We start from the raw sequence: 14,369 nt of genomic DNA, 5'->3' as shown, positions 1-14,369 counted from the left end.
GTTTCCTCTTCTTCCCCTCAGCGGGGGCACCTTGAATCAAAATTTGGCCATAGCCGTGAGAAATGTGAGCCAACAGGACAGTGGCCTGTTCTGCACTGTGCTATAATAGCCTGCTCAGGCCTGGACAGCCTCCACCACGGAGAAGTGCGGTCAGGGCGCCTCATGCGCTCCCAGGCTCCATGGGCTTTTTGGGACTTACCCCAGCACTCAAACCACTTTTCCATTTCTGTTTTTTGAATTATAGCCAGGGCTTGATGAAAACCCTCACAGGCATTATTTGAAAAACTGTTTCTGCTTTACAAGTGATCTGCCTACTATTTTTTCTCTCTGTTACTTGCCATCTTAGCATTCTGTCTATTACTCATCCTTTTCTTAATGATGTCTTCCTGTCTTATTTCCCTGTTGCTATTCATTTGGGAGGGGTCAACTAACTTTTCAATCCTATTGCTAAATTTTTATTTGTTGAAATAACAGCTTCCTTAAACATCTGATTTTCTGGTCTAGAGTTTAACATTCAAACCTGCTGTTAGAGAATGTGGTCATGGTGACATTCCAGCAAATCTTGAAACATCTAGACTTTAATTTCAGCCTTCTCAGAGATGTTAACTTTTTCTCATTTCCTTCATGCTATTCAGGTTGTTCTGTTGATGTTCACTCTTATCCACATTTAGTATATTTTTCAATCAAAACATGAATCTAAATCTGGTTAGAAAATGAATTGGAACTTATGCAATAGTGTTGAAATAATTTTCTATGTCAGCCATTCAATGTATTTTTTAAAAAATGTGTGTAGTGTATTTTTGATAACTTTGTTCACATATAGAGATTCAAAGATCAATAATTTTTACATAGCTTTGCAGTGACTGTTTTTTTTACAAAGCTTATATCAACTCACTCTGTCTGTCTGGTAGAAAGTGTGTACACGTTATTTCTCCCACACCCATTCTTGGATCAAGCTGAAACTTCGCACCATTATTTATTGACATAGACAAGACATGAATAAAAAAAAGTAACCAAGTAGACAATTAATTACTGGTAATTCATTATTTGTTTAATAGCAACAAGGGAAACTAATAATTCAGATTTGCACATATATGGCTAAATTTGTTGGGTTTAGTCTGCTTAAATAATTGTTAACGCTATTTCTCACTTACTCATTCTCCGATCTAGTTGATACTTCAAACAATTATTAATTGTACCTAACAAAACATAAATCAATAAACCAAAATACTCGATTAGTCAATTAATTATTGGTAGTTAATTGTTTTGTTTGATATCAAAAAGGGAAATACTATGTGCATTATTGGTAGATATAGTTTTAAAGAAGGAGTTCTTTCCTTTTAGGTAGGCTTTGCTTTTTGTTTTTAAATAGATATGTTTCATTTTTCTATAACGGATTTTTTAAATTTTATACTCTGCTTGTTTTTTTCTTGGAAACTTGTTCTTGTGAATAGTTTTTATGTCTTGTATGTATTTTGTAAGCACCACAAAAAGCCTGGTTATTTTGTTTTTTCTAATCTCCCGGATATCTAGAGTCAGTTTCAACTAACCCAGAATGATTCATTTGACCTCAACTCTTCCTGGTGTTTAACGTCTTGAGCGACAGTGAAGAGAATCAATGGAAATATAAATTTTTCGGAATTTCCACACCCCTCCCTCTCCCTCCCCCCCCCCTCCCCTCTATGTCTGTAAACTATTGCCCTGTCTTATGTTTACGATTTGAAATATGCAGACAGGGTTGAAAGACATGAATGACGTCTGTTATTGTTGTTGTTATTGAGAGAGAAAAAAAAAGCTAACCCATGAGGTGGGTTAGTAGAGGGTGGGACACGTAAATAAGGATATATGGCAATATTGCAGTGCATTGAACTGTGTTTTTATTTCCATACGATCTGTGATTTTTTATTTCCATACGAACTTTGTTTTTTTATTTCCATACGAACTTTTTTTTTTTTTCATTTTCATACGAACTTTTTTTTTTTTTCATTTTCATAGGCCATACAAACACTGTAATATTGTGTGTGTGTTTGTTCGCTCAACATTTAACCCCATTTCTATGTTTAAACTACAAGCTTGTTGTTACTTGCGCCTAAAGCAAAAGATACGCCATACAAACACTGTAATATTGTGTGTGTGTTTGTTCGCTCAACATTTAACCCCATTTCTATGTTTAAACTACAAGCTTGTTGTTACTTGCGCCTAAAGCAAAAGATACGCCATACAAACACTGTAATATTGTGTGTGTGTTTGTTCGCTCAACATTTAACCCCATTTCTATGTTTAAACTACAAGCTTGTTGTTACTTGCGCCTAAAGCAAAAGATACGCCATACAAACACTGTAATATTGTGTGTGTGTTTGTTCGCTCAACATTTAACCCCATTTCTATGTTTAAACTACAAGCTTGTTGTTACTTGCGCCTAAAGCAAAAGATACGCTATACAAACACTGTAATATTGTGTGTGTGTTTGTTCGCTCAACATTTAACCCCATTTCTATGTTTAAACGACAAGCTTGTTGTTACTTGTGCCAAAAGCAAAAGATGCTTGTATGCGTGCTCTAGAGTCTGCTCTAGAGTCGGACTGACTTTGACCTAAATTACCAATACTCACGTGCAGGTCGGAGAACTGTGGGGATAATAGTACAGCTCTTTACAAAATCATTTCAGACTTAAAAACATTTTTTTTTAAATCTGCACTTTTCGACTGCTGGAAAAGAAAACACCCAGAAAGAAAAATACAATAACATGTGTTCAAGAAAATAGTGTAATTTATCGGAACTGGCATAAGAAAATCCGTTAGACTCTAGAATCAAATTGACCAAGTTAATGTGAAATGTTTTTTGTTTTTTTTTTGTAAAAACAGCCTGCTCTTTTTTATCTTTATCTCTAGATGCTTGGTCTATAATTAATTAATTAATTATTAATTGTTAGCGTTTGTGCTCCCAATTTCTTTGGGTATTCCATGAAAGAAATTAGTCGTTATTACGGTGTTTGTGTTTTGTTTTGTTTTTTGTGTAAGAAAAAAGTTAATTTAATCCTTTCTCTCTTTATGTCCTTGTTGTGTCTAACTGAATGGTGTATGTACCCATAGCAACTGACTACCCAGAATTTTTTTCCCCTTATTTTGCACTAGTTAAAAAAAACAACACAATTATACCGGTATAAAAAATAAAGATGATTTCCTATACCGGTACGCCACTAAATATTTAGCTTTCTTATAATCTTGACTGTAAAATGCAGATCTGTGTCATGCACTGAAATTTACCCGTGTGCTGTCATCCCATACTAGTTGGAACCGGATCAAATGTGCGCGCGCCCTATTTGTACCTTGACATTGACACTGTCGTGACTTGGTGGCAGTGACGTCTTGTACAACGAGTATCGCTGTCCTTAGGCCCTGACATTATGTCGTGTGACATGCGCAGATAAGCGTATTGATTGAAGATGTGCACATGTTAGACTTTGATGTCAAAGTTATTGCTGTATAGATTCCTCCACCCTTCTCTGACATTAGGGATTCTCCTCTTTTTTGCCTGTGACTGCCATAGTAAGTGTGCGTGTTTTTTGAGTGACCAGTATTGGTGTTGTGTGTAACTGTGTATGGACAAAGGGGGTGACCTTTTTTTTTTTTTTTTGCCATTATTTGGATGAGTTAACCGCTGATGAAGTGTATTTCATGTATGACCCTGGACTGAGGGTCATTAGACATTGTGTAGAATGCTGATACATAAAGTATTGTTTTAAATCAATAAGCTTCTTAGTTAGTGTGTACTACACTTCTATTACAGTGACGCCCCTCCTCCCACCCCCACCCCCAACCAACACCTCCCCAAACCACAAAAAAAAAAAGAATGTCTGTGCTCCCTTAACCAGCTAAAGGAGGTATACGACAGCTCCAGGGGGATCCTTGGCGGATACCCGCGCCAAAGGAATTTCATCATTCCTAGCTGCAGAAAGGCATTCTCCTTGTGTCTGTCTACAGCAGCAGTCTTAGTACTAAGAGCGCAGGTCACAAAAAGTATGGGGTGAGAAGCTCAACAGTAAAGTGTGAGACACTTGCATAGATCGTCATAAGGTCAACTTTGTGTATAGCAACACATCTTTGAAGACATAACTAGGGCCTTGGCAAATACATGGGGCCTTGGCAAATACATAGGGCCTTGACAAATACATGGGGCCTTGGCAAATACATAGGGCCTTGACAAATACACAGGGCCTACTATGTTGTGTACTATTGTTGAGGAGTACTAGGGACCATGCGTTGTATTTTTAGTTTATCTATTGCATCACATTCGTTGCTTCAGTGGAGCGAGACTAGAGACCTGTTTGTCATTCTAGTTTTGGTTTTGGTATTGCCCTGTAGCACTGATGCCTAACCTTTTAAGAATTGTGGGCCCTATGATTTAATAAGCAGTGTGTAGTAGTATTCAAATAGGCAGCCGGTGCGCCATTGGACAGTTAACCAAAGGGGAAAGGTTTTCTTCCTTGAGGCCTTGAATGAGAGATTTACAAAGCTATCAATCAGATGATCTTTCAATAATGTTAGGCCAGGCTCACACTGAACCCATCTCATTATTAAAAATCAGTTCTTTGAATAGATATTAACAATGTAATAATAATAACATTCCAATGTATCCGTGCCCTTTGGTATCATGTCGCCAGTCGGACTTACATTACAACAATATCGTCAAGAATTTCAACAGACCCACGTCTCTTCTTTTTGTATGGGCGGGGAGATGTGGTTGTGGTTGTTGAAAGGTTCATAGTTTCTGATATATATGCTGAGAATATTGAAACCTGCCTTTTACGTGCCCGAGTGGACCACTTCGGATGGTGATTCTGAGTTTGAGTATCCACACAAACTATCTTGTAACTTTTAGTTTTTCTTTATACTGTACAAAGGGTTTCCATGGCACACGATTAGGTTACGTGCTGACTCCCCCCACCCCCCCTCCATTCAAGCCCATTCTGATCAGAATGTATTTACCATTGCATAATTAATATAAACTTTAAGAGTTTGGTTGGTGTCCATAATTGAAATCGGTTTTCGCCTCTTGAGTGGCTAAACATCGCGCAGCGTCCCTGAAAAAAAAAAAAAATCTGACAAGGCTTTTCTTTATGCAGTTATTTGACCTTAGTATTTAACCTAGCCGCACTAACTGTAACACCTCTCCTCGTATTTCGTTATGTAAAGCGAGGTCAACCGGCTCTATTTATAGCGTGCTGGCACTCTGTCACGTGACGTTATTGTGCGTGCGTCGGCACCGCTTGGCTCGGGATTCAGTCTAGAAAACATTTTGTTTGTCCCTCGCGTTATTAGTGGTGGTGGTGTTTTGAAAGTTAATCCGATAGCACACTTACATGATTGCGGGCTTAACCACCAAGCAGGGTGTTACCCCCGCCCCATTAAAAAATCCTTTATTTTTGTTGGTTTGTTGCGCTGTAACAAATAAAGTTTTGCTTACGTTATTTGATTGTTCAACAAAAAGCTATTAAATGAGTGTCTATTAAAATTCATTGGTTTATTACAGTTTATCTACAGTTCACTGGGTCATGTTCACGCATCCTTAATCTTTGGAATCGAAGACATTATCAATAATCTATAGTTCAATTTTGCAACAATGCAACTATAAGTAAATTACACTGCTTTTTTTCTGGATTTCAAACTTGAAAACTTATTATTAACTTAAAGTTAATGCCTGTAACGATTTAATTTTTTATAAAATTCCGCTTTGTCTAAAAAATTTCTTAATTTTAATACGCCATAGATAAGCCACTGCTCCGCTATGTCCCTTCCTTTCGCCTTATACTAGGATGTAGCCCAATAATATGCAAAACCAACCAACAAACGATTAGATTAGCAATAAATAGATCTCCCCCTTCGCATGTTACGCTAATGGCTAGCAAACAGTTCTATGTATAAACGTGTAAGATTGATTATTGAAGCTTGAGATGTATTATGCTTTAATGACATAGTGCATGCATGTCCTAAAGAATGCGTCTTTCCCATAAGAGTCTTTCAACGGGTTCCTAGATCTAGATGTAGTTCGATAACACATGGCCACCCGACTGGGAGAATTGAAATGATGTGCTGAATAGCCTACGTTTCGATTGTGCTAAAAGGACTAATATTTGGTAATGACTTCATTGCAAAAACTAAAGTTGAATAGTAGATTTAGTGCATTGTTAAGACCACATTTTTTTGTTTGTTTTGTGTATATCTGGGTTTATTTCCGTGTGGTCTTCAGTTGCTTACTTGAATCTCTAACCAATGTAACGAACCAGGGCGATCGTCATTTGGGTGACCCTGACCACGGAGGTTATCCTACTCCCCTGTGTTGTAGGATATTATGAGGTGGCTCTCCTTACTTCGCTTCACACCAAACCAGTTTAAACCAGTTTCTGTGTGCATTCTGGTTAGAAAAGTGATTGACAATTTGTTTGTTTTTTTAAAGCTCTTTATGTTGTTGTTACCGAGTAACTTTCTCAAAGCAATGGCGTGCTTTCTAACGGAGTACACAACTGTTGTAATGTTGCTTGTTTTTTTTTTTTTTAAAAGTTGCTCACCCAGTAGTGTAGTTAGGGTGAGGAGAAGAGGGGGGGGGGGAGAATTTGAAAATCCCCCCGGGCCCCCACCTAAGGCAAGTGGGACCAAAATCAGTGTTGTTTTTTTTACAATAAATTTTAAATATTACGCACAATTCAAGGGCCCCCAAAGAAGTCAAGCCCCCCCCCCCGACCCACAAATTCTTAGCTACGCCCCTGTGTTCACCCCTAAAAAAAGGCGACATCAACTCGAAGACTGAATGTAGCATTGAGTCTAGCAACCTTTATGTTTGCTGCAGAGCATTTGTAGTGCTTTAACGTTGTTTTAAAGCTAAATACTAGCGTTAGCCTAGCTCGGAGGCTGAGTGGTAAAGCGCTTGGCTTCACGGGTTCGAAACCTGGTAAAGAGTTTGTTTGTTTTTTTATTTCGGGATCTCTGAGGCCACCCAGCTCTTATGGTTAACTGACGTTAGTTGGGGAAAAGTAAAGGCGGTTGGTCGTTGTGCTGGCCACAAGGCACCCTCGTTAACCGTGAGCCACAGAAACACTTGACCTTTACACCATCTCGCTCATAGCAAGGTCTGAAAGGGGAAGTTTACCTTACTTAACTGAGCCTAGATCACTAAATTGTAGCCCAGTCTTTCTCAACTTTTTACTTATGTAGTCCCCCCCCCCCTTTTTTTTTTTTTTGGAGGGCACGACATGGCCTAAATTGTGCCGATGTGCCTAAACTCAAAACTTACCCCCCCCCCCCCTCCCACCCTTTCTCGGACAAAGAAGGAAAAAGGAACGTCCTCATTCCGCCCTTTAGTCTGGCACCTAAAATGTTTTCTTCACTATGAGCTGTAGAAATGTACTCTCCTGGCGTCTGTAGTAATGAAGAGCGCAAGTTGGATAATCTAATATATAGAGTAGAATGTAGTAATGTATCTTTCATAGAAATCAAAACCATTTGACCAATCTTGATGAAAATTGGCATGAACGTTAAATAGACAATAGCGGTGATCTTAGGATATGTAAAGTTGCCCTACGACAAGAGAGTTTACTAGATTTAGGTCAATGGGGCATCTTGACATTAGATTTAAACTATTAAAACAGCATAGATGCCTTTAATTATATAACAAAACAATAACAGAACGAAACAAAATCCCGATCAATATGGGTTATATCATAGCTAATGTCCAAAAAAAGAGTCAGAAACAAGTGGAGAACTTTTCGTCACCGCATGTGCGTCTGTAATGGGCTTGTTCCTCGTAGGGTTATCATCATTGTAAGCAAGACATCTTGTAGCGGGCTTGTTCCTCGTAGGGTTATCATCATTGTAAGCAAGACATCTTGTAGCGGGCTTGTTCCTCGTAGGATTATCATCATTGTAAGCAAGACATCTTGTAGCGGGCTTGTTCCTCGTAGGGTTATCATCATTGTAAGCAAGACATCTTGTAGCGGGCTTGTTCCTCGTAGGGTTATCATCATTGTAAGCAAGACATCTTGTAGCGGGCTTGTTCCTCGTAGGGTTATCATCATTGTAAGCAAGACATCTTGTAGCGGGCTTGTTCCTCGTAGGATTATCATCATTGTAAGCAAGACATCTTGTAGCGGGCTTGTTCCTCGTAGGGTTATCATTGTAAGCAAGACATCTTGTAGGAGGCTTGTTCCTCGTAGGGTTATCATCATTGTAAGCAAGACATCTTGTAGCGGGCTTGTTCCTCGTAGGGTTATCATCATTGTAAGCAAGACATCTTGTAGCGGGCTTGTTCCTCGTAGGGTTATCATCATTGTAAGCAAGACATCTTGTAGCGGGCTTGTTCCTCGTAGGGTTATCATCATTGTAAGCAAGACATCTTGTAGCGGGCTTGTTCCTCGTAGGATTATCATCATTGTAAGCAAGACATCTTGTAGCGGGCTTGTTCCTCGTAGGGTTATCATCATTGTAAGCAAGACATCTTGTAGGAGGCTTGTTCCTCGTAGGGTTATCATCATTGTAAGCAAGACATCTTGTAGCGGGCTTGTTCCTCGTAGGGTTATCATCATTGTAAGCAAGACATCTTGTAGCGGGCTTGTTCCTCGTAGGGTTATCATCATTGTAAGCAAGACATCTTGTAGCGGGCTTGTTTGGATCAAGCAAAAGACTCTATCAACACGATAGTGCGGCGGACGTAAGATATTCGACCGTCCCCATAGTTTGAGAATCGCTGTTGTTCCCCCTTTACACTGCATGGCACTAAATGAACACTTTTGATCACCACAAATTACGTACGACATAAAAAAACGCCAACATTGCCCGTGTAAAGGTGCAGCGTGTGTGTTATATTAGCAGTACGCAATGTAAATGTAAATGCTCGATGGGCCGTCATTGGCGAGTAGTTGTTTCAAATGAATCATTAAAGTGCCGCTTCAGGTGTCGAGGACACTTTAAGCCCGTTGAAAACCGCTATGAAAATCGCACAACGATATTTGCATTTGAATGTCAGCGATCAACCGATTGGAGGGGGGGGGGGTATAATATTATTACACTTCTTGAATGATAAGGCTTGCCGGGAATGACTTTTTTTTATGTCTAGTTATTTTCAACTAGATCTAAGTATTTTCTTTCAAAGTTTTTCCCCTTCTAACTGAAGTGCGACGGGTGTTACCTGTATATAGGCAAGTGACAGTCCAGTTTCCCAAGTTTTGTAATTGGATTTTATCTTTTGTGGGTGTCTGTCATGTTTAGGGTGTAGATGGTATCCCGTAGTAGTTTCGTTAGTCCACATCCACACACTTGCCATTGCAAGCTATTCTGATCTGATTGTTATGTGATTGACTCATGACAAAGTCTGCCGACATTGTTAGCCTACAAACGTACTCTCAGAGTGCGCAGTACTTAACCAAATACTTAGGTATTAACGATATGTGAGATGACCTTAAGTCGTCATGTGGCTAAAATCTTGTGAGGCTGACAGAGATAACCCTTGAACTTTGACACCTTTGGCCGCGTGCTTAGCACTTAACACTGTAACACTACAAGCATAGACTAAGTTTATGACGTTTTTTTGTTTTTTTTTATAAAGACTTCCTATGATATTAAAACAAGAACAAAAAAATTCTTTATTTGGAGCTACTTCCCTTGAAAAAAAGTGCGGTCGGGGGGGGGGGGGGGGAGGAGGAGGGCGGATGCGTTTTTTTTTTTAAAAAAAAGCTAAAATTTGGTTTATTGAGAATTTTTATAGATCTAAATAAAAAAAATTACATGAATTGTCTTCCTTGAAAAAAAAAATCTTCATCCTTTTTAACAGTGCCATATTTCTGTGACTTGTTTGTCAATTAGACATTCTTTAGAAAACTATTACAAAATGAATGGGCCTTGAGTAAATGTTTAAATGTATTACAAAACCTTGGTTTGAGAGGTATTAAGTGCTAATTCAATCTAGTTTACATTTCTCACTGGTAGTAAGAGTTGTGTTTAAGATGACCAAAGTTTGAGATTCATAATGTTTTAAGTTTTAATAACAAAGTGCATGCATGCCATAAAGAATGCATCTTTCCCGTGAAAGTCTTTCGGTGGGTTCCCGTGAAACTAGATCTAGTTTGATAACAGTTGACCGCACGACTGGGTTAAATGAGGTTGTGTTGGATAAATAGGCTATGTTTTGATAGTTAAACGAAGAGAAAAAAAAGTTATAATATTTGGCAAAGTTTGAGTTTAAATTTTTTAAATGGGCTCTTTTATGGAACAGTAACTCTACTTGACAAGTAAGGCAAGTTCAAGCAAACTAATTGCTGCCATTGTAAAGAAAGGGTTGGGGATAAAGTTGGATTGATCTTTCTGGGCTTTGCATATGATAAATAAGAGTTTTCAATGACAGTCTACTCTGTTGAGAAAGTTGTGTTTTTTTTTTATGTGTTTAACATTCACAATCAAAATGTCAGTAATTCATTTCAACATTGCAACACAAGCTGACACTCGCTAGTGTTGGTGTTGTATTGTTCTTGTTACATGTTACAGTGACACAAACCTGGTGGTCCCAGCTTGACACAATGCATCAGTCTTCTTTCCCTGCTCCCACCCATTTTATAACAGTTCTCCCCCCCCCCCCCCCCGACTGTACCCTTTCCTCTCTCATTACAATTATAGTGCAACTGCTATCAAAATGAATATTGCCCATGGGTTCTTTGTGAACTAAGAAAATGACCTTGGCTGCATACTAAAAATACATCTAGACTGAATTTAAAAAAAACAAAAAATTCTTACCTAGAGTCAATTGGTAAACATTTTCTGTTACAACACACCCAATTCAAAATGTCAAGATTAAGATCAATAGCTTACTGCTGCATAAAGATTTTTTTTGTCCTGTTCATTTTTTAATGGTAGAGTGTTGTATTGTCTGCTATAGTGTATTTTTAGTTGTGGATTAATTGTGAAAGTAAGGTTGGAGAAAGCAACTATGTTGTAAAACATCGTAGGCATTTTTTTTTAAATCAACGAAACAATCTTACAATTAAGGCAGTACATATTGTGAAATAGGTCATGGGGGCTCTGACACTTGGTGAAATTGAAAATTTAAGCATTTCCTTTTAATATAATATATTTTTTTTTACACTTTGCATGTTGGATAGATTCATCAGCATATCTTGCAGAGTAAAGCCAGTACTGAAAACAACATAAATAGGCTCAATGCATTTGAACCTTCTTTGTATGTATTAAATGGTTTTAAAATGGCAGAACATGATCACCTTAAATACATGTTTTTAGAGTCTAAAAAGTTAGTGGTGTTTAGTAGGCATTATTTATGAATGCTTTAAATTGTATCCTTATTGGAAGCCCACTCTTTGAGTTGGGAGGGAAAAAAAGATCCTGAATTATTGAAACGTAACTTATTGTACAGTTAAATTACAAATGACCCTATTTTCTAAACCATGACCCCACTTTAATAGAGAAAAATGATCATAGACTTTTACCTGTTCTTTTAAAAAAATGCACTGAAAAGGAATACTTTAAAAAAAAACAACAACACATTATTTGAAGCCAAATCTTTGGTTTATGTGAAAGTAGATGTTGATTAGTCCATGCCTTAACTTTTTCGGCAGGATTAATTTTATTTTGTATTCTCTGTTTGTGTACAATCAGCTTCATTAATTTTTCATTTTTCTGTTTCTTGCAGGACCTTACTACTGTGGTGTGGGCTCAAACAAGGTGTATGGCAGAGATATTGTTGAAGCTCACTACAGGGCCTGTTTGTACGCAGGGGTCAAGATCAGCGGATGTAACGCAGAGGTCATGCCAGCACAGGTAAAAAAAAAATGTCTTAGATAGTTACTTATGTATGCTCTGTTACAGGGAGACACCCCCCCCTTCTGTCCTACTTTTTATGTATAAATTAGCATAAATTAACTTTGACTTTTAAAGATAGGTTGTAAGTCTGTGTAGTCATCACTTACAGAAACAGAAATTACTATTACAAGAAATAAGTGGAAACCATTAAAGCTACTAACAAACCATTTTTTAAAAATTAGAAGAAAAAAGATTAAAGTAACACCATAGTAGAACTAAATGATCTAAAGTATAACTAAAACCTGAAACGAAGAGTCTAAAAGTTATTTTGTTCATATTGGAGCTCCAGTTTCCATTTTATTTTCTAAAAGAGAATGTATTTTTGATTAATAATGAATAAAGAAGTCTTAATATTATGGCACAGGCACATTCAATTGAAATTTTAATTTTGTTCTGACTCGAATGTCTCCTTTTTTTTTTTTTTTTTTTTTTTTTTTTTTTTAAGATTAAAAATAAACATCTACATAGAATTTTTTTTTTATTTCTGACAATCTGACAGTCTTTTTTAATAAACAAAAATAACAAAATTGGAGTTTAAAAAAATATCCTAATACTATTATGATGCTTTGAACTATCATTTAACTGTTTCCATTATTTACATTCAGTGGGAGTTTCAAGTAGGTCCATGTGAGGGCATTGACATGGGAGACCACCTGTGGATCGCCAGGTACATTCTTCACAGAGTTGCTGAAGACTTTGGCGTGATTGTCACCCTTGATCCCAAACCCATGGAGGGAGACTGGAATGGAGCAGGAGCTCACTGCAACTACAGCACTAAACAAATGAGAGAACCAGGCGGCATTAAGTAAGTATGATTAGACATTTCTTTGTCAAAGCTATAAGACTTTTTGCATCCCGGTCTATTACTAAAGGGAAATAACTAATAAATTGTTTTTCAAAGGGGTTGCAATGGCTGAGTGGTTAAGCGCTTGGCTTCCAAACCTGGGGTCCTGGGTTTGAATCTCTGTGAAGACTGGGATTTTGGGATTTTTAGTCCACTCAACTCTAATGGGTACCTGACTTTTGGGATTTTTAGTCCACTCAACTCTAATGGGTACCTGACTTTAGTTTGGGAAAGTAAAGGCGGTTGGTCATTGTGCTGGCCATGATGACACTCTTCTTGTTAACTGTTGGCCAAAGAAACATCTTCCCCTATAGACCGTATGGTTTGAAAGTGGATGAATGGGGAACTTTTACTACTGCTATTTGGAATTTCAGAACTTTTACCTAATGAACTGCATTCATTTTGAGCTGTTCAATTAAAAATAATTATTTCATCATTTTCTTTCAGCCAAAGTTTGTGTGGCTTACATATGTAAACGCTTTGCAGCATATTGGATTTAATTTTTTAAAAAATCATTTTCGTTAAACTTTTGCCTATTGCATAATTAATTTGTGGTGAAATAGTTGATCCTTTATGTTTGTGTAACGTCCGTGAGAATGTGTTTACAACATTGATTTAGTGTGTTACTAAGTATCTTCCGTCAGTTCATGTGTAATAAACTGCTGGAGTATTTAGTACTTTTCACAATTAAATTTATTTTTTAAATTGTATAACAGTACTAATATTCACTTAAAATTGGATTATATCAAAAAAAGAAATATTTATATATACGGTAATTTGTTTGCAGAGCTATAGAGGATGCCATTGAGAAGTTGTCTAAGCACCATGTACGACACATCAAGGCCTATGACCCACGTGAGGGTAAAGACAATGAGCGCCGTCTGACTGGTCGCCATGAAACATCCAGCATTCACGATTTCTCTGCCGGTGTTGCAAACCGTGGAGCAAGTATCAGAATACCTCGCCAGGTGAGTCAACATTTTAAATGCAATCCTCTTTTTTTTCATTCCTCTTTTCTTAACCTAGTAGCTCTGATTTCTGCTTTGAAAAACTACCCTCATCATCCTAAGGAAAAAAAAAAGGTAACTCTAAATTTAAAAAAAAATAATTTTTAATTCTTAAAAAAAAACAAATCAAAATGTAGATCTACTACTGAAAAATAAATAAAAAAAAAAGAAACAAAAAATATGTCCAGTTAAAAAAAAATATACTTTTAATACTCGATTTTACGGGCAAGGCTTATACACTGAGGTTTGGGCACTTTATTTTCATTAATTCTGAGAAAAAAAAAAAAAAAAGCTCTGCACATCTGGTTTTTGAGTCCGACACTTTTGAACAATACATGATAAGCTCTTCTTATATGAAAGTTTAACTTTTTGTACCAGCCAGCCCGCTTTAACTCTTTCTCTCCGTTCTGATGGAATTATTAATTTAATCCGATTGTAGTGAACTAACATGTTCTAATTAAAATGGTATAACTTTTTTATTAACAATCATAGAATAATTTTTTTGATATTGAATTAAAGGAAAATGAATGTTCTTGTTAGATATTACAAAATCATGTGTATAAATCATAAATTTCATAGTTAGAAACTGGTTTCCATTTTGTAAAAATGGATGTCCTGCGTGCTGGAGTGTTTATTTTTATTATGTAGTCTGCATAACTGT

The 14,369-nt window shown here is 37.1% G+C and overlaps 1 protein-coding gene across 4 annotated transcripts in view; it reads left to right on the top strand.

Moving 5' to 3' along the window:
* LOC106050255 (glutamine synthetase) overlaps nt 1-14,369 on the top strand; it is a 43,796-nt gene that overhangs the window by 26,933 nt on the left and 2,494 nt on the right. For all 4 annotated transcript variants that reach the window (XM_056040863.1, XM_056040862.1, XM_056040864.1 and 1 more), the window contains exons 6-8: nt 11,688-11,815; nt 12,463-12,662; nt 13,489-13,669. In XM_056040863.1, coding sequence (XP_055896838.1) covers nt 11,688-11,815; nt 12,463-12,662; nt 13,489-13,669 — 509 coding nt within the window. The remainder of the gene's footprint in view (nt 1-11,687; nt 11,816-12,462; nt 12,663-13,488; nt 13,670-14,369) is intronic.

The sequence above is a fragment of the Biomphalaria glabrata genome, chromosome 9 (genome assembly GCF_947242115.1).
Source record: "Biomphalaria glabrata chromosome 9, xgBioGlab47.1, whole genome shotgun sequence".
Taxonomy (NCBI): domain Eukaryota; kingdom Metazoa; phylum Mollusca; class Gastropoda; family Planorbidae; genus Biomphalaria; species Biomphalaria glabrata.
This window is presented reverse-complemented; position numbering and strand designations above follow the sequence as displayed.